Here is a 19987-nt window from a genome sequence, read left to right on the forward strand (position 1 = left end):
TATATTAATTTTAATATTTTAAATGGCAAGGGAGTTTTTTGTTTTATTAAAAAAATAGTGAATTTAACTGTGAAACTGTGAATTTCCTCCAAGCCGAGATGGCAAGCGATTTTATTTTATTCATAGTTTAACAAAATGGCAGATATACTCTGTATATATTATGTATAATAATGTATTTACAGTCTAAAAACAGGCTAAAAAAAAAAAACTTCCCAGACGTCACTCAAGCGCACCGGCCAATCTGAACGATCCTCGCGTTTTAAATGCCCTTGGCCGAGCCCCCGCCGTGTTGCCAGATTGGCGCACGAAAAAGTGGGCGGGTTTCAACGGTGACGCGCCTGCAGCAGTCGGTCCAATCTGGCAACCCGAGGAGTGGGCAGCGGCGGTTGGTGAACGTTGGCGGCGGCGGTGGACGCGGCTCCGCTTATTCTGCGTAAAAATGCCGCTGTGTGTCGTTTAACCCGCCGCTCGCTGAGCACCGGTGCTTTCATTTCTTCTTGGGGGACTCTCTTTAGTCTGTGGCCGAACAAGAAGAGCTGAATTCCCGGAATGGGAACGGAGGAAAGGGGTGAGTTGGGGAAAGTTGTTGAGTCGTTAGCTAGTTAGCTTAGCGACGTAGTCCGTCCGTTACAGCCACAGTAGCACTAGCTCGCTAAGCTAAGCTAACTTGTACCAAGCCTGGAGACTAACAGTACAACTGCTAGCTATATCTGCGTTTATTTTATTATTTTAATTTTATATAATTGATTAAAACGTGTTAACTAAGTTATAATGTAAATTTGTGCCTGATAGTAAGCCGGCTAAGGGGGTAAATGTTTGCATTAGCTAGCACTAGCTAGTAGTTAGCTATAGCTAACTTGGCTAGCTACATTAGCTGACGTTTTATTGCTAGTTAGTTAGTTAGTTAGTTAGTTAGTTAGTCAGCACTGTGGGGGTTTATTTATAAATTCACTAATGCTGGCTGTTTGTTTTGCTTATGAATTTGACACTTGAGCTCATGTAAATAAGGTGGAGCAGTTGTCAGTCATGTCACATCAGCTGGGAGTTTGGTAAATATCTATTCAAGTAAATATCCATCACTAGTTATTTAGCTAAAGACCATCTAAATGTTTGCTTGGGTCTGTGAGGAAGTGATTGTCTGCTAACTGCTCATTTCCAAACTCTTAAAAAGTGCAAATTGGGTGAAAACTGGGAACTGCAGAGGGGAACTTACTTCAACAGCAGGATGTAGAAATGCTGACCACTAACTGTCTAGCTAAATCTGTGGACAGGCTTTAAAAATGCCATGCATTGACTCGTCTATATCGGTCAGCGTTTATACCGAGTGATGGCTAGTCATTTTGTAATTGTCTGAGAGTTTACCGGGCCCGAATCCTTCATGTTATAGTTTTCCACTCTGAGGTCCTGTTGTTTTGGGGGGTTTCACCAGCCCAGTGACTGTGCCTGTAATTCTTGTAGGCTCTGATTGCCTACTGTGCTGCAGTGTTCTCTAAAGATCAGTCCAGGCTCTTTATTACTCTGTTAGAAAGATGAGGGGCTAAACTGAAATCTCAAAAGTGGTGTATGAACTTACTTACTATGAAGTCAGATTTAGTTTCCCTTGACTCATGCCCTTCAATCATAATCATAATTTTAAGTTTTTAAAATGTATTTATTTGGTGTGAGGGTACAGGCATTAAACCCGGGGGCTCCTCGCCGGTTTTGGCTCCATATGTGTTCACAGTACAGGTTTACACATGTGACTTACCGTTTACTTTTCTCTCTCCGACAGACTGGGTGGATGTCGCCAATGATCTCCTATGTAAGTGTCACATTAACCTGAGGCTGCAGAGACTCACCGACTGCGACGCTAATGTTTTCGTGGCCCTGTATGAGGCCTTGTTGGGAGAGAAAGTACCAGGTAAAGATGACATGGTGTTGTCACGTTGCTGTGTTGTTGTCCCCTCTTTTCTCTTTTTCTGTGGTAAAGTAGTTGTTAGTAGTTTTTAAAGACCGTCACTCTCTCTTCACTGCCTCACACTTTTCGCATACTCTATTGAGCTGGCTACACATGTGGTCTAATTCTAAAGTAGACATGGAATCACACAATACCAAAAATACTAATATCAGAGGAACAAAACAAACAAACAAACCCAATTATGGAATAAAACTGGTGTCAGATATCGCCACATTGCTTGTATAGCATAGCATAGAAACAAAGTGTGTTGCTAGCAGAGTATTATTAGACTGTCATTATCTATAATACACCTTTTTTCCTCCCCAATTCACTAACAAGTCTGTTCGTTGATGTAACAGCACTAGCAGTTCTGCCGGCACTATTTTTAACCCTTGTTTGCGGAACCAAAATAATAAAAAAAAATATGTGATGCAAAAATATGTGTAAAATATGTGTTGCAAACAACATACAGATATAACGCAAGTATATGAGCGGTTTTGTTTTTCAAATATCGCCAAAGCACGCGGGTAAGACGGAGCACAATTGGAGATAGACAATGCAAATGAGTTCTGCAAGTGTCAACGAATGTTCCCGATCCCTGTGGGAATTGTTTCGGTAGTTTATGCCATATTATGCCATGTTGTGGTGCATAGCATAGAAACAGTGTGTTGCTAGCTGTCATAATCTATAATACACCTTTTTTCCTCCCCATTCACTCAGTGCAACGCTTGCTAACATAGGTGTCTGTTTGCTAAAGTGTAACAGAACTAGCAGTTAGTGTTCTCCTCCAAGCGTGTTGAGCTCCAGTTGCGTTAGTGGTAGTTTGAAAAGATGCAGTGGAGCTTCTCATGTCTCAGAGGAGGAACAACCCAGCCATCACCCTCCCAATCCATGTGTTAATCCAGTTAACCGAGGTGAAACTTGTGTAAAAATGGACAGACCATAAGCTTCCTCTTTGTCCACTTTGTTCCAGATTATATAGCTGTCCCAAAGTGCCAGGAGGATGACATCCACAACGTGCAGTCAGTGATTGATTCTCTGGCCTTGGACTATCTCCAGATTAGCTTATCTCACATCACAGGTAAGCTCCGGTTGCTGTTTTAGTTATTTTCCAGTGTAAGTGTTCTGTCTCCGTCTCTTTAGACCTCATAGACCTGCTCTACTGGGGTTGTTTATTGTGCTGGAGAGGGCTTGTCAGGTGATTCAGTAGAAGCGGTTTGCCTGGGGAGTCGATCCGTCCCGCTGCGTACCCACTAAAAAGAGGCTGTTGTTCTGGGGGAAACATTGCTGCTTTTGTATGGGGGCATGTTTTGAGGGAACGTGCTTCTGTTTTTTTTTTTAAGCAGGGCAAGTTGGCTGCAGCCTGTTATTTGCTTTCTCTTGTGGTCACCAGTGGTCCAATTCCAGAACTCATTTGTGTCTTTTGTTTTTTTCTTTCCACCCTGTAGGTGAGAACATTGTGAGGGGGGATAAGGACACCATCCGAAACCTTCTGGAGATCTTTGATGGACTTCTGGAGTATCTCACCGAGCAGCTTAGCGAGGAGGAGGAGCTCCAGAATGGAGGTAGGCTTAAAATCGTACTCCTAATGGGACAATTTCAACAGTATTTAGAGTCAAAATCAGGATCACGATGAGGGGTGAATCGAACCAGATGACTGAAGAGTTGGTTTTGAATACACTGCCTGATACCTGAAGATTCTGACACTGTATGACGCACTGTTACGCTGGTGTTGTGTATAACTGTGTAACGACTGTGGTGCTGGACTTTTTTTTTTTCTGTGAATGAGTTAGAATATCCCCTGGTGTGTTGACCTGATTGTGTATGGGTGTGTGTGATTGGATGGCAGTGTTTCAGAGGCCACTGTCCCCCGACCTGCTGATCCATTCAGTATTTCATTCATAAGTTCACCAGCGTGCATGAACTGCAACTGCACATAACAGGCTTTGAAAGTGGCTCAAGCTAGGATTACTGGCGGACGTTTGGTTTTTGAGGGAGCCCTGGGTGCTGTTTGCTGGGTTGTGTCTGACCCAGCTGTCACCTAACCGTGGGTTTTCAGGCTGAATTCATTACTTTAATTAATAAACTATTATCAGATGATGTGTCTGGGTACCTTTGAACTGATTGTGTGTGTGATCGCTTTCCTTGCTATCACCAACGGTCCCTGTTTTTACACCCATTCACTGTTAAGTGTCCTTATAGCCCTTCATAGCCTTTTCTCCCCGGTTGCAGTTCAGATCTGTTCAGTTTACTGTATTGATTAGCGCATAACACTGACGCCACACCACTTTGTGTACAGCACTGTGTCAGCATCTGCTTTACTGATCTTTTTTTTTTCTTCACACTCTTTCTTTGAATCTCTCTCTCTCTCTCTTTCTCCCAACACAGAAGTCAATGGTACGATCCATCCCACTGAAATACAGGAGCCGGGTAAAGAGGAAAGGATGTCCCATTCCTCCAGTGTGCAGTGAGTGTACAGCTTGAGCTTTCAATCGAAATAACCAATTAAAGTAGTCAATGATGCGACATGTCAGGGTTGACATTGTCCATTATGTCCTCCCCCCATGATCACGACAGCAGAGACACCCTGGTTTGAATATCCTGTTTGCATGACAAACCATCATGTGATCAGAGCAGTAGAGTCGAACAGTACGAGGACAGAGGAACAGTTGTGGTGTATCGCAGCACGGTTCATAGTCTTGACTGGCTGCTCAAAATGTCCTCTCCAGCTCATTTTTGCCCGTTCTTGTTCAAGCCATTTCATAATTTCCATTTATTGCTTATACTCTCACACGTATCATTGATGTAATATATTTTTATGGTTTAAAAAAATGTAAAAGCCCAGCTGCCCTTTATATTATGTAGACATGTCATGCCAAAAGGGCTTCCTCCTTTTGCAGACTTTTACAAAATGTGTGAGAGGACACAGCTCAGCATTTAGAGTAAAATGCTTCTTCAAAAGAGGCAGCGGTGACTGTACTACTGAATGCAGTTGAACCAGTCCTGAAGGTGCTGTAGCTCTCCACACTATGAGTCATGATACTCAGTCTGGAAGGCAAACAACCACATGAGGTCATATCCAAGCTATCGTATTCAAACACTGAAGCCTTCTAGAGATAAGCTCATCGCTGTGGTTATGTGGTAATGAACCAATTTCCGTGTCTGTCTTCTTTCTTTTTTTTTCTGTCCCTTCTTCTTTCCTTGTCGCAGCTCAGCCGTCCAGTCCAGCAAGCATTCCCTCCATTCCTGGAACGGTGGAGAGTCGGAGTCCACGGCAGAGCTCATCCGATTGGGCGACTCCGCCCGTACGTTCACCATGAAGCATGAAGGTGCTCATCAAGGCTTTCTAAATACCTCTTAGATTTCTTCAGGCTGATCTCTTCCTGTATGGCTAGCATTTTTAAAACCTGCTGTTAATAAATTATGTAATTAATAGCAATTACATAATAAATGTAACTACACTCACTTTAAAATTGCATATCAGCAAATTTCAAGCTGCCCAATTTAGTGAAATCGTATGAAACAATGATAAAAGCATCGCAAAAGGAAAGCTTTTCTTTCAGCAAAACAAAACTATACACGCTTCTTCTAAGAGTTAAAAATAGAGAAGTCATTTTTGGTGGTGGCTCAATGGTCAGAGTGCTAGGTTATTGATCACAGGTTGTGGGTTCTATTCATGTCCTGTAAGCTGCCACTGTTGGGCTCTTGAGCAAGGCTCGCTGTAGCATGGCTGACCCTGTGCTCCCTGACCGCTGGCTTTCTAAGCTGAGATATGCAAAGAAGTATAAAGGAAAATAAAAATACATTTAATTTTAAAAAAAAAATGAATAATTGAAAGTTGTAAAGTGTAAATGGAAAATCAGCTGTGCAGATTTGATCACCTTTTCCACTGCTGCATCATGTTTCTACATGTTAACAGCACCAGCTGGTCCTGAGCTGGTACCTTAGTGCTTTGCTGTTTTGGGAACATCGCAGAGAGTTTTCCACTGGAAACTGTTGTCATCACCAGAGTGGCAGTTTGAGCATTAGGTCATTTTCAGGCTGTATTAGGGGTTTGGGTTAAAATAAGACCCTGGCTAGGAAACTAATTAGCATTGGAAAACCACCCATGGAACACTGAGGTTCTGACCCCTTATTTTTTTTTCCCCTCTTCTTTTTCCAACCCTCCCCTCCTTCCCCCCCCCGCTCTCAGTACGTTCCCACACCCTGCCCCCAGGGGTCACTTCTGAAAAAGTTGGAAACCACGGCCCAGCTACGGCACAGGCCACCCTGCTGCGAGAGCCACTGCGCTCAGCCATCGCCCTGCAGCCACCCAGCCAGACCACCCCCCAGCGGCCAGAGAGACCAGCACCTCCACCCTCTGACCACCACACACCCCCTACTGACCAGGATGGTACTATTAGACAGGTACGAGACTGGTGAAGGCTTTGTGTATGCTGTTAAAATTGCACTGGTTAAACCCTGGGTGGGAAGTCAGGGGGAAAAAATCCTGCATGTAATATATATGTTTTTATTGAAGCAACAATATTGGTCTGCTGTTAATCTGCTGCTCATTTTTTAAATTCCATCTAAATATTACTTTACATAATTATTACATACTATAAGTCAACTGATGTGGCATGATCGGGCAGCCATCATTCTTGGAAGAAATAGCCAGGTCCACAGCTCCAGCGCGAACATCTCTTAAGAGTGATAAGGGGAGAAAGCACAGCCAATTGTGCTCTTTCTGACTCCGGACGCTGATGGTAAGGAGCATAGCTCTGCATTTGAACTCTGCATGTGACCCTGGGTCATAGTGGTAGCACATTAGACCGCTGAGCCCACCATTTATTATAATGTTCTTTACAGAAGCATATAGGGTAAAAGACATTTCCACTAAGTCGTCTAACTGAGAATCACCATCCCAAGGCTGCCCCACTGCTTGTTCCAACACGTATACGCACCCACGCACGTCTTTCCCCGCCACGCCTAAAGTATCTGTTCCGCTAATGGCCAGTGTCAAACGGCGTCATCACTATGGTGATACCCAAACACACCTCAGGGCTTTGCAAACACCCGGCAGCTCTTTTAGTTGTTTGGCTTTAAAAAACCCACACTGAATTGTAGGTGTTTAAGAAAGACCTGTGGCGTCCCTTCAGAGCTCACAGAGATGGTCTGGACTGAAGGAAAATAAACAGGACTGAGGAACTGCTATGTAAGGGGTTATTACTGGGAGTTATGTCATAGTTTCAGTCAGTTCTGTACAGAGAGGAAATACCACTTTCCTTCAGGCACAAAAGCTCTGAGCTGCTGTTGTGAGGCTGAAGGGCCACACCTCAGGCTGGTGTTTGGATAAGTAAATGGAGAGCAAGATTACAGGTTTATCCAGAGAGATGCAAAAGTTTGTTTTGCATCATGTAAGATAGTGGCCATGATTAGCCTGTTTCTACTCGCTTATGTTGGATTAATAAAGACCCTATTGATCCAGTTTGCCTCTTAGCGAAGGGGTAGCAGTGCATGCTGGGGATGTTATGTGAATATGCTCGAGAGGGAACCTGAAATCATAGTTCTGTGGACAGATAAAAGGAACAAAGCAAACTCCAAAAAATTACAACGTGAGAACCTCATCCCAACTGTTAAGCAGGATGGTGGTAGTATCATGGTTCAAGGCATGCTACATGCTGCTGCGACGAAATTAAAAATTCTACAGGACAGTTTCAGGGTATCTGAAGCTGTGAACTGAAGCATAACTGTAAGTGGGTCTTGCAGCAAGACAATGACCCTAAGCACACAAGAAATGGCTCAAACAAGGGAAATTCAACATTTTGCAATGGTCAAATTAGAAGCCAAACCTTAACCCAACATGTTTTGCATTTTGTAAGTTTATGACCCTGCACATAATAAACATGATTCATCATATAATTAAAAAAACAGAAAATTCTTCAAAAGGTTTCCTCTACTGCAATAACATTTTACTGCCTGATTTGTTTTGAGGTTGTCACTATGCACCAGTCGGCAAGGCAATAACCAGTCCTGTCATTGAGAAACCAGCTCAGAGACCTTCCCTGATGCTGTGTTTCACCCACAAACACACTACAGCAAAAATGTGTTATGATTTATGAGTTGTTATGTATGACATTTCTCAGAATGACTATTTCTATGCTTCTCTGGACTATATGTTTTGGTTTTGTCAACATTGCTAGCTTTATTTTGAATACAAATATTTTGCTATATACATATCTATTAATATATATATAATATATATTCTTTGTTCATTATTATTGTGATATTGGTCTTTGCTATTGTAAATGAGCCTCAAATTAATATTGCTGTAGGAACATGAATCATTTATAAGCTCATCTCTCTCTCTCCCGGTCTTCTACAGAATGGGATTTCTCCCAGGCTACAGCCAGATATCCAGGTTAACGGGACACTGCACCGTCCACTTTCCAGTGCGTCTTCTGGTAAAGTACTAGACAGTTTGTGAACCCATATGTTGCTCAATACGTTAATGTAAACATTATAAACCTATATATATATTACACGTTTGTGTCTCCGCAGACAGTGAGGGGTCTGTGCCTAGTCTCAGAGAACCACAATCACAGGCCCCAAAAGGCCATGTGGAGGTAAGTCTTGTGAGCTTTAATGTTCAACAATTCCACAGCACTTTCCAAACACGTAAATTACATTTTCCCTACTGCTGCATACATTGATCAATACCACTGTTTTCCATGGAGCAGAAGCACCCCCGCAAACACTTAATTGCACCATCCATCTTAGGTTTTTCAGCTGACTTTTGCTGTTTAAGCAGTTTTTCCTGGCATAGTGAAAATTCCTGATGATTACCAGTACAGCCAGTGCTGTTTGTACCAGGTTTCTATTACACCATAGGCAGTGTAAAAAATGTACTACCAAGTTTCAGTTATTACTTTCCAGACCTAAGTGATGTGGGGTTTGCATTGAAATTCTCTTTTCTTTCTTTCTATTGGAGATGAAGTATATTGGCAAATGGAAACGACTTGTATTTAATGATATATATAATGGGATATATAATCATTTTAGGAGATTGTTGTAAGAATATTATATAATTATGGGACTTATTTTTATGTTTAATTTCTCTAGCAAAAGCGTCTTAATTAAATAACTTTGCTTGTCTCAAGCATTATTTCTTCAAGTTGTGCACGCAATAAACCAGCTCTAGATAAAATTACTCAAAAAAAATTGAAGACCTTGAGTATTGAAATCTGCTGAATATTAATTTTGCAGGACATCTTTGCCTTGCGATTCTTAGACATTCTGCTTTGCCATCAGCATCCCGGACCCAAGAGAGCACAATTGTGCTCTCCCCTCATTACTCCCATTGTGATTCTGGCTGGTTTATCAAAGCTGGGGACCTGCTCTTGCAAGGCATGTGCTTGTCCTCAGCCTCCTAGTGTAGGGAATATTGCTAGAGTCCTAGTGAGTGAGTGTGTGGGTTAACTGGCTCAGCTAAAATTGGGCAGAAAATTGCAGAATGTTTTTACACTTTGCCTTTAATAATAATAATAATAATAAAAACATAATAGACTGGTCATCGATTTCTGGGTAAATATTTATTGATGTGTATTGTGGTTGGGTAAATAATAAAATGGGCTCCGTGTCCCTCAGGCTGGCGCTGAAGCCTCACGGAGGGTTTTGTTCCGAACTCAACCAGATGTCCTGTTGCTGACCCTCTCGGATGAGCAGAGCCGAAGCCAGAGAGAAGACACGCACACGCTCAGTCCAGAGGAAGAGGATGAAGGCGATGAAGAGCGGCCGCGCAGCTCAGGCTCGTCCTCTGGGAGACGGAGGAGCTCCAGAGGCTGGAGGGGGAGAGCAGGGTAAGGAGGGGAGTCCACTGAAATGAGTACATTCAAATACAAAATTACACACTCAGACCCCAGAACAAAAACATGCTTGCTGAAATAACCTAAAACGAGAACATGAGCCTAGTTTAGTCTCATGGAAATGAAAATAGGCGTTAAGAGCTGGGAGTGGTGCGGAAATTGTCTTTTTGAACATGTTTTAGGTGAAAAAACTGTCTGGAGAAATTCTGATGACCAAGTCTGTGTTCTGTTTCTTTCTTTATTGCTTTCTGCTTCTGTCTTTCTTCTCCTTCCCTACTCTCCTCACTCTCAGGATGACTGATGCAGATGAGCCACTGTCCAGACGCAGTCAGAAAAACAGGCAGACTGAGCAGGAGCTGCAGGAAATGTCAGAGAAACTCTCCCGCCGCCTCGAAGAGCTGGACCTGGTCAGTGCGGTGTTAACTAAGCGCCCTCATACTGACCAAATAGATTGTTCCGTTATTTCTTGACTATTGATGAAAGGCAGTGGTTCTCAACCCTGCAGGGCAGGGGTCCTCCTCCAGGATCATTGCTGGGCAGAGGATTTAATGGAGCTAGATTAATGTTTGTCGTTTTTTTTAAAAACATATATGTGCTATGTCTCATTCATACACTGGTTTCTTCGCCCTACAGATGCTGAAGAGAGCTCTGGGAGAGACAGGGGAGGAGCCTAAGCCCCAGGAGGAGGATAAACGGTCCCACCACAGTGACAGTATCATGGAGTGCAGACGTGCCCCCAAACCCACAGGTACCTACTACAGTATATGCACTATATATGTCTATCACACCTTGGTACCTAATTTTGAGCCCGCCGGCAGCGCAAGCAGTGACAATCATGGGGGTCCAAGCACAGTTAAATACAGAATGTTAAAGAGTAAGAAATGTCACAGCTTCACTGAGGCTCTGTTATCTTTGTCTGCACAGATCCAGAGAGTTGCAACAACCCTCCTCGCCCACGCTCCCTCTCCCCATCTCCTCCTCCTGCACGCCGCTCCCTCCACAGCCAGCTGGAGGGCACTCTGCTCACAGACTCACGGCCACAAACGTCCCGAAGCCGTCCTGGACCTTTCCGGGACCATGAGGATCAGCACAGGAAAAGCCAGGTCAGTGGTCTTTGAGGGGGGGAAATAGAATTGCTACAAATGGTTTTAGGTTCTGAAAGTCTGTTTTGCCCTGGTTGTAGACTCCAGTTTGGGCATTTCCTTTGTAATACATGGCTGTGCTTCTGCATTACTGTCCCTGGTGGTGTTGTGATACCTGTGTTGTCCTGCAGATGGTGGCAGAAGCTTACAAGGCGGAGCTGAAAAATTTGGATGAGCAACAGAGAGCAGACCTGGCCAGAGAGAGACTAAGAGCACAAGAGGCTGTAAGGGCATTTATATATTTGTTACATACAGTACTGTGCACTGTAGCTGTTCTGTGTTTTAGGCACCTGCAATATGTATTTTGTACTGTACAGATTTCATCAGAACAGATGCAGGTGAACATAAATCCAGTAAAAAGGAGAAACAAGAGTTTCTCATTCTGAAGAAAGTAGTGAGATCTTGTCAGTGAGCTAGTCTAAAGATTAGAGCTCGGTTCCTCCAGGTTGCTCCTGGACGCCCCTCAGTCCAGCCAGCACAGCGTGGAGGATGTGTTCAACTCCTGCAGCAGCAGCAGCAGCTCACCTGATTCACCATCATTAAGCCCTGATTTACCAAACCAGGTGTTGATATGAGGAGAACTCTAAATAACACTAGACTCCATGAGGAGAACTCTGGAGATGTTCTAATGATGAATACAGTGATTGAGAACCACCTTCACCACTTTCTGTAGGAGTGTTATTAGTGTTTATTCTGATATCAGTGTTTTACTGTGCAAATAAACACTAACTGCTCAGATAAGCAGCTTTTTATTCTAATTGTCACAGTTGTGTGTATTTATGTGCATTACAAATGTGTTTGTGTTTTCTACAGGAGCGAGAGTACAGGGAGGCCATCTATAAAGAGGCTAGCCGTGTTCGGAAGTCGTCTCAGACCTCCAGATCTAAATCGGCGCTTTCCAACAGGACGTCCCGCACCAGACCCCCATCATCTAGCCGACGCCAGATACAACCCTGCAGAGTGGCACCCTGTAAGCTAGCTCTCTCTCTCTCTCTCTCTCTCTCTCTCTCTCTCTCTCTCTCTCTCTCTCTCTCACCTGTTTTATCTGCATATATCTGACCACTCTAGAGGTGGCTCTGTGATTCAGCTTGGTTGTGTGTGAGAGCAGCTACACTAGACAGACTTGCACTGGAGGTATGAGGGAGGGCTGTAAGTCTCCTCTCTGATTATATTAAAACGGGTTTCTAAAAAGACACAGCACAAAAAAATCCCTTATATTGGCTTTTTTTTATAGGGCATAGAACAACACAGCAGAATCGCAGAGGCATAGTGCTAATGCAGCACTATTCCCTACAACTGTTGAGCTAATTTTGCATCTTCTGCTTAGACCTGAGAAGGACAGAATGTATGACATCGCAATTTGGCATGGAATTCCTTGTTTTACCTTTACATGCTTATTTGATTGTTGAGGGTTTGTGAAAGTCTGTTGCCTTACTGTAAAAACGGTGCAGTTAAAGTTCCAGTTAATGGGCAGCTGGAATTCAGAAGTACTTATTTCCAGTTTGATAAGTGTGTGTTACCACGGCTCTGGGATTCTATCCTTATTTCATAAGCTTTCATTTTAAACCAGAAATTGGACATCCAAGATATTTTAAGTAAATGCACTCATACAGTGAAAAATGAGACACTGGAATTTGTGTGTGTGTGTGTCCAGTACGGGTGAAGGAGAACGACTTGTTACCGGCTCTGTTGGAGGACTACCCGCCTCTGCCCTTCTCGTCTCACACAATCTCCTCCATGTGGAAGCAGCAGCTGCGGCAGGTCGACCAGCTGAACACTGTGGACAACCAGCGCAGGAACGCTCGCTCTGCCAAACTCACCAACCAGGTCAGAATGCACACTTAGCAGGCTCTGGACGTCAGTTTGGCTCCAGTGTTGTACAGACACTGACTTTTGGTTGGACATCAAAGTCACATCTGTCAACTGAACATTGGGTTTACCTTAAACTCTAACGTTAGACTGATGTTGAATTTTGGTTACGTAACACCATGACTTTAAAACCAACAACATATGAACATCCAGCAGTGTTCGAATTTTATGTTGTGTGGACGTTAAAATTATAAAGTTTAGCAGAAGTATTTGCTTGTTCTGGATTTTGGGTACTTAACGTCAACATCAGCAGCCGTCACTATTCTCTTGACGTTGAATTTTATTCACCGACGTCACGACCTTCATTAAGCCAGATTACAATGTGTCTATAAATATTTGTGGCCACCTGGGCACACATATACCTGTATGTGTATATGCACACAGACACACAGAGAAAACTACTAATCAGGCCAGAACACACCAGACTTATAATTCAGTTAAATTCCCAGTTGTTCCTTTTAATTAGAAATCTGTTGAATCCTGACTTGATTCCTGACCAGTGTGTGAGAGTAGGGTTTGAAAATGGTGTTTGTTTTTCCACAGGTGGAGGAAGCTCACAAGAGACATGACCTGCTCATGGAGATCATCCACAAGGAGCAGGAGCACAACCGCCGCCTGGTGAGATCACACACACACTCACTAGCTTACTCACTCGCTTACTCACTCACTCACTCACTACCAGGCCAATTTGAGATCCCGCCTAAGCCAATGTTGTATGATAGAAGAGTATGCAGTGAGAAAATGGACTCTGTATAGGCCTAACTGTGAAAGTTGGGTATCTCCAGCATGACATTTACATTAATGATATACTGTTGTCACCCAGGACACTCCATCTGTAATTAAAGCTGCATTAAGTTATTTTCTAAAGCAAGAGTTGTATATAGGAGTGAAAAGGAGTATGCAGTGCATGTGCAAAAATATGTAAAATATCTAAAGGTACATATTTCCAAACTGTGGCAAAATGGCCTTTTTTATTTATTTATTTGTTTTTGTATTTATTATGTTTTGTTGTATAATATGGTTAAATAATGATTACTAAGTGTGCATCTACATTTTTTATATATTTTGTTTTATTTATATTATTCCCTATTCTTTTTCTTATTTTTTTATTCTTATTTTAAACTTTTTTAATAAAATAAGGGTTTAAACGCACCGTTCTTCAGGAACCACCTAGCAACACTACAGCACCTATCTAGCAAAAACACCCTAGTTTTACCCTAGTAATCAAATAGATACAGCCTAGTGACTGTCAGGAAGTAGAGCCCCTTACACTGTGCAGGAATTTGTTGTTGTTGTTTGTTGTATTTCTGCCTAGTCACTGTGTCTTGTTTTCTCCCTCTCTCTCGCACTTCTACAGAAGGATTTCAGGGAGCGAATCCAGCAGCAGAGGTCTACACAGAATAAGCTGCGTGAGCAGAGGCAGCAGGTGGCCCGCGCTCGCAAATATCACAATGACTACCACGTGCAGCTCCGCGCCCGCCTGCTCAGAGCCCGCACACGTGAGGAGAGAGTAAGTGTTAGGTTCCAGAGTTCGTACAACACACACAGGTATTTATGTATTAGGATACAAAAGACACAAAACCCACCCTAAATCAAAATAGTCAGACTGGAGACCTTTGTCCCAATTCTGCTCTCTCTGTTGTAGCTGAATTAAGAGAGGTTTAATGACTTCTGCAACTTGCACTCTCCCTAACTCAAGAGGCTAGAGAAGTGACTAAGTGTTACTAGATCAGCGCCACGTCCTCAAAATAAGCCTGTCAATAGAGCATTAACCCGTCTTCTAAAGCAGTCTGCTGAAGTGAGAACAGCAGAAGCATGCCTGCTACTCCAGCCAGCTTCCTGCCTGTGCTAATGCTTTTTCCCTTTAACCATATTAGCACTGCTTTCTTTAAGATTTCTGTAACATTCACTGGATTGGTGTTGTCTGATCCAGACATATGGTAAATTAATAACAATGTCTGTCTGTGTGTGTTTGTCTTTTTGTACATTTGTGTGTGTGCACGTTTAGATGTTCCGGCAGGTGTTTGAGGAGGGTCTGGAGCTTCAGAAGGCCCGTCTAAGGGAGCAGCGAGCAAATGCTAAAGAACAGCGGCAGGAGCACCAGCGTAAGCACAGGGAAGAGATTGAAGCCATGGAGAACTACTATAGGGACCAGGTAACATCCTTAATCAACTTGCATCATCCACAGGTAACCTGGTGCTGCTCTTACCTACTGCATTGTCTTTATATTGTCGTGGTCAGGCAGTATTGTATTGTATTTCCAAAATGGCTTTCCAAACTTTTACAGGAGAAGGAAAGTAATGTGGAGCATTTCTACTGGTCCATTCATCATGACATTTTGACACTTTTTGACCTAATGTGAATCTGGCAGTTGTTCTTTCATTGTATCACATGTAATGCTCCCAAAACTGTGAGGGTGAGAACTGGCGCATGCCTCCTTCGGCACATGTGCAACCACCCACCACCTCTTCTCATGCTGCCATCGAAGCAATGTCACCAGCAACCAGCGCCCTCTGAAGAAAGTGCCGGTTATCCAGCTCTGACGCGTTCTAGCCAGCATCACACTGAAGTGATGAGCCATCTACCTAATCGGAGAGAGCAAGGCCAGTTGTGCTCTCTCAGGCTCCGGTTGCTGATCGGAGGCAGAATGAACCACCAAACCTCTAGCCATAGCGGCACTGCTTTAGTCCACTGAATCACTAGTTCCCAGATTTAAAGGGTCACAGAAATCTCTTAAACCAAATATGGTTCTTCTATGGCATCGTTCAAGGGCTTGTTGTAGCACCTTTATTTTTGAGAGTGAGTCCCTGAGCAATGTAAATGCAGCACTATTTTAAGACACACAAAGAGGTTTCCCTCACAGTCTTTGCTGTGAGAGATGTGCAGCACAGCACAGGAGGCTAAAAATACTGAAGTGACTTTGAGGCCTCCATCATCTTTCCACCAGCAGTAATCTGACCGTCTTTGGCCGAAAACGAAGGAAAACAAAAAAATGATTGGTGGTTATTTTGGAAAAGACATTAAAATGTACATCGCTTTTTTCCCCCCTCCAATACTTTCCATCTTAGAGATTGTTCCATGGGTTACTCATTATTCAATGAATACACTGCAGCCCTGACCAGCCTGCAGCAGCATGTGTAAAGTATTCCTGCTGTTTTCCACCAAAGACTGGTACCCGAACAGAGGAGATGGGTGATGCTCATTGATGAGTCATGCAGTCTTTCAGGCTGGTCCATCACACAGATGGAAATAGATTTGGACAGTGTTTAATATGCTTCAATAAACTAATTGTAGTTGCTTTGACTACCAATAACTTTGATGTCTTTTTGCTTTTTTTCCCTTTCAATGCAGTTTTCAATGCTAGCGGAAAGACTCGCTCTGGAACGGCAGGAGATACAGGTCCGGAAGAAGGCCCAGGAGAAGGTGGGTTAAGCCCTGCTCTAAATCATCTCTACAGTAAACCTTCAACTGCCCCAAAGCTCCAGAATAAAATAAAAGTAGCCGTGACCGCATCCCACTGAACAAACACTGGACATCGCAGGATCGTCCGCCCAAAACCAGACTCATTTTCCACAGCATAAATCCCTTTAACACGGGTTTAAATTACTGGAGTCATCAGTAATTATTACTGACACTGGTGATTATTACCAAACCCCTGATGTTCCATTCTGAGGGGATTACTGTCTTGCTGAAAAATGACTGGGTTTGAATGAGTAAAGAACACTGGCACCCAGGCAGCTCACTGAAGGCAACGTAAGCTGTAGCTGATGGTTCACTTATGATGGGACTATTTACAGTCCACCTACAGTTGGGGAATGTAAGTCACCTTCTCCACACTGCAGTAAATAGAAATCTTGCGCCCCCTCATGGTCAGCTGTACACATTTAGCATTTCTGGACAAGCTGAGAGCGATTCAGCAGCAGCATCTGAAGGTAGAGAAGCATGTGGACTAAGGAATTTGGCTTTGAGGAATGACTGAGACATTGTTCTCCCTGTTACAGTCAGTGGAGCTTCACCATGCTAGTAAACCGCTATTCTGAGGTACAATTGATGCATAATGTTACTTTAATTTTAAGGGAAATCCGCAAGGAAAAAGGAAATGCAAGAAAATGCAGAAAATGTCTGTATGTGAAGGCCAGGGGGCGCTGTTGCCATCAAAAACAGTTCCTCGGTCATGTTTCACAACATGCACAGAGCCAGGATGAAATGCTTGTTTACCCTTTGTTTATTCATTTGTTGTAAATGTTTTACAGGCTCTGCATAAGATGAAGCGGGAGCTGAGGAGCAAGATGGAGCGAGAGATCAGCGAGCTGCAGCAGATCATCGTCCAGAACGATGAGGACGACTACTTCCGGGACCTGGAGGTGGAGCGGCTGCGTAAACGTGTGCAGATGGCCTCTTTCCAGTATAGGTCCGGCTGTACGCACTGATCGCGGACCACCGGGGAACACTCATCATGCGGGGCTGCTTTTAACCTGTCCACTCATCCACCTTAAAGCAGCGGCTTGACTCCGAATTAAATGTACACAGTTTTCCCCTGACCCACGAAAATGCAGGCGATCGGTCGGGACATGTTTAATGTTTGAAGTTTGCTTCTTTACTTTTAAACTGGAGCTGGCTGTGATTAGTCAGAGACATCCTAATCATCCTAGGGTCCTAATCACCCTTCCCTTAAATGCCATTAGTCCTGATCACAACCATGTTTGCTTAGTTTTGAGACCCCCCCCCCTGACTGTGATTGATCCTAATCATCACCATGTCAGCAGTTTTGAGCCCTCCCTTTGACTGTGATTGGTCCTAATTATCACTTTGTTGTTCCGAGACCCAGAAGTCAGCCACTACGGCCCCCTCTGGACCCCTGACCTTCCTCTGACTGTGATTGGTCCTAACCACAGCATAGTTTGCCCTGAGACCTCCCCCTGCCTGTAATTGATCATCATCATTTCCTTGTGCTGAGACAGCCACTATGTCAGCAGTTCACCTCTGATTGCAGTAATTCCAACCTGGTTTGCATAGTTTCTGAGACCTCCCCCTGGCTGTGATTGGCCCTAATCACCATGTCAGTATCTACGAGACCTCCCCTCTGATTGCAAAGCCCTAATCCCAACCTCATTCTTTCTGAGATGTTCCCTTATTTGTGATTGGTCCTAATTATTGCATTGGTAGTTTTGAGACCTCTGCGTGACTGTGATTGGCTTTAATCACCACATCTTTTGTTTGGTGACCCTCCCTTGACTTTCACTTTGGCCTTAATCACCGCATCGGTTGTACTGAGAAAAGTGTATCGCATTGCTGTGGTAAGTTGTGCAGTTGAAGCAGAATTTTGTCTGTACTTTAGTCCATGTTTATAGGTAACGGTACGTCACGTCACACAGTGTCAGAAACCACATAAGCAAGTCTTTCAGACCTTGTTTACACCTGCTCACTTCATGGGACTCGTATATGGATTGTATCCTGATCTGTTTTTAGCCAAATGTGTTTACTCCCAGAAGTCAAATACGCCGCAAAGGCTGAAATCGGATTGCTGTGTGGGACTGAATATGCAGATCTGCTCATTGCAAGGCAGTTATTACTGGTGTTTTGGTTGTCCAGCGAGGACTTTTTAGTTGTGGAGTGAATCTTGTAGAGACAGATGTGTCAAGTGCGTCTCAGACCTCCTCCTGAAGTGGTTTGAGGGGATTCGGATTTGTATCTGGTGCATTTTTATGTGGCTCGGCCTTCTCCAGATATATTAATCCTGATACTCAAGATGCACAGAGTGACCAGGTGTAAACAGGGTCTTACTGAGCTTCCATTAATTGTTAGCTACATTAGCTAAAGGTTGAACTAAAGAAGCAAACTTCACACACCAGATATGGTGTTGGACATTTTAGCGGAACAAGCTCTTAGGTTTTCAGCATGACTGTGATAAACTGAGATGGGCCGCTGCATGAGGTCATTTCTACATACTGTGCTCCTTACAGGACATAAGGCTGGATAGCAGAACTCCACCGCTCCAGTAAATCCGTACAGATGGACAGACTGGCCATGTGAGTCCAATACACACGGACAGGATTCGCTCACGTTGTTCTAGCAATACACACTAAGCCCAGAGTTGTACGTGTTTTAAAAGCAAGTGTTTTCCAGAAAAACACCCTCTGTAGCTGGACCTTCTGTGGTGGAGTGTTTTATTAAATCGCAGATCCGTCTGTTGAGTAAGGATCCAGGTTAGGAACTGGACAAAGTCTGAGTAGTAATCGGACAAACACTGTTATAGCCGTCACTGTAGCCATGCAGCTGTTTGAGAGACAGGAACAGGGCCTGGATTGACCTTAGATTCAGCACATGGAGTCTTAAGTATGATGAGTGACCCTCCCAAAACACACACACACACACACACACACCCCTTTTTGCTGCTAACAAACAAACACACAGTCTTCCTCCATTACTAAACTGCTGATGGAAATGTGTGAATCAACCTGTTTTTGTACTTTTTTCCTTTTTAGATTGTTTCTGTAAAAATGAAAAGAAAAACCCACTGCACCTTTCCACCATTGAGTGGACCACTGAGTAACACCTCGATGTTAATAATGATCCTCAAAGCCTTTTATGATTATTTTAAACTTCTAATTGCTGGACTGGTCTTCCTCCATGTGTGAACACTGTTCGACTGATGTCATGATTAAATTATTTATTCAACACAAAAACTCAAGAGTTCAGCACTTAATGCACAAAACGTCGCCCAGGTTCTCTCAGGAGCTGTTTGAGGAGTTCTGCTTTGCATAAGAAAATCAGGACCCCTAACATCCATGCAAGAACCGGTAGCCCACCACCAGCACAGAGAGGAGGAAATCCATCTGAAGACCTCTGCAGGTGTTTGTCGGCCCATCTTTCCACAGTGAGACGACTCAAAGCTGTGGGTCTGATCAACAAGCTGCCGCTGCTGTTCCCAGAACAGAGCATTAACCATGCCCGTTGAGTCCAGACTTTGACATCATTGAATGTGTTCAGGAGGCCTTGGATGCTGAAAAGCCTTGGAAAATCTTGACACTAGTGAAGGCGGACCAAAACATACCCCCTCCACAGTGGGTGCAGCCGGGCAACCAACTGGAGGGAAGCACTGCATACTGCACTGAGGTGACGTGGAGGGAGAACGCCATCTACCCACCCTCTTGGGGCCTTGGCTGCCGATGGCTAGCAGCATGACTGGGATTCGA

The 19987-nt window shown here is 43.7% G+C and overlaps 1 protein-coding gene across 3 annotated transcripts; it reads left to right on the plus strand.

Moving 5' to 3' along the window:
* Nucleotides 1-377: 377 nt before the first annotated feature.
* On the plus strand, nt 378-19477 carry LOC140559786 (centrosomal protein of 95 kDa-like). Of its 3 annotated transcripts, XR_011979913.1 has the most exons (22): nt 378-568; nt 1772-1900; nt 2910-3017; nt 3385-3501; nt 4325-4403; nt 5147-5265; nt 6129-6343; nt 8301-8379; nt 8477-8541; nt 9563-9774; nt 10073-10187; nt 10414-10528; nt 10705-10883; nt 11054-11146; nt 11736-11892; nt 12577-12749; nt 13335-13409; nt 14149-14301; nt 14800-14946; nt 16143-16214; nt 17045-17313; nt 18755-19477. XR_011979913.1 is itself a non-coding variant. In XM_072683409.1 (21 exons), exons 1-21 carry the CDS (start codon nt 550-552, stop codon nt 17219-17221), a joined length of 2598 nt encoding a protein of 865 aa, XP_072539510.1. In that variant the 5' UTR covers nt 378-549; the 3' UTR covers nt 17222-19477. The 3 variants fall into 3 exon arrangements, 2 of the variants coding, with proteins under 2 accessions (XP_072539510.1, XP_072539511.1); XM_072683409.1 differs by having other exon boundaries at nt 17045-19477; XM_072683410.1 differs by having other exon boundaries at nt 8301-8367; nt 17045-19477.
* The last annotated feature ends 510 nt before the right edge of the window (nt 19478-19987 follow it).

Source organism: Salminus brasiliensis, chromosome 7 (genome assembly GCF_030463535.1).
Source record: "Salminus brasiliensis chromosome 7, fSalBra1.hap2, whole genome shotgun sequence".
NCBI classification, from domain to species: Eukaryota; Metazoa; Chordata; class Actinopteri; order Characiformes; family Bryconidae; genus Salminus; species Salminus brasiliensis.

Bases quoted from the DNA above. Each gene is read 5' to 3' on its own strand.
- LOC140559786 (XM_072683409.1), top strand. The intron at 9,775-10,072 runs GTAAGGAGGGGA...CCTCACTCTCAG, and splicing joins GGCTGGAGGGGGAGAGCAGG to GATGACTGATGCAGATGAGC. The intron at 10,529-10,704 runs GTACCTACTACA...TTGTCTGCACAG, and splicing joins ACGTGCCCCCAAACCCACAG to ATCCAGAGAGTTGCAACAAC.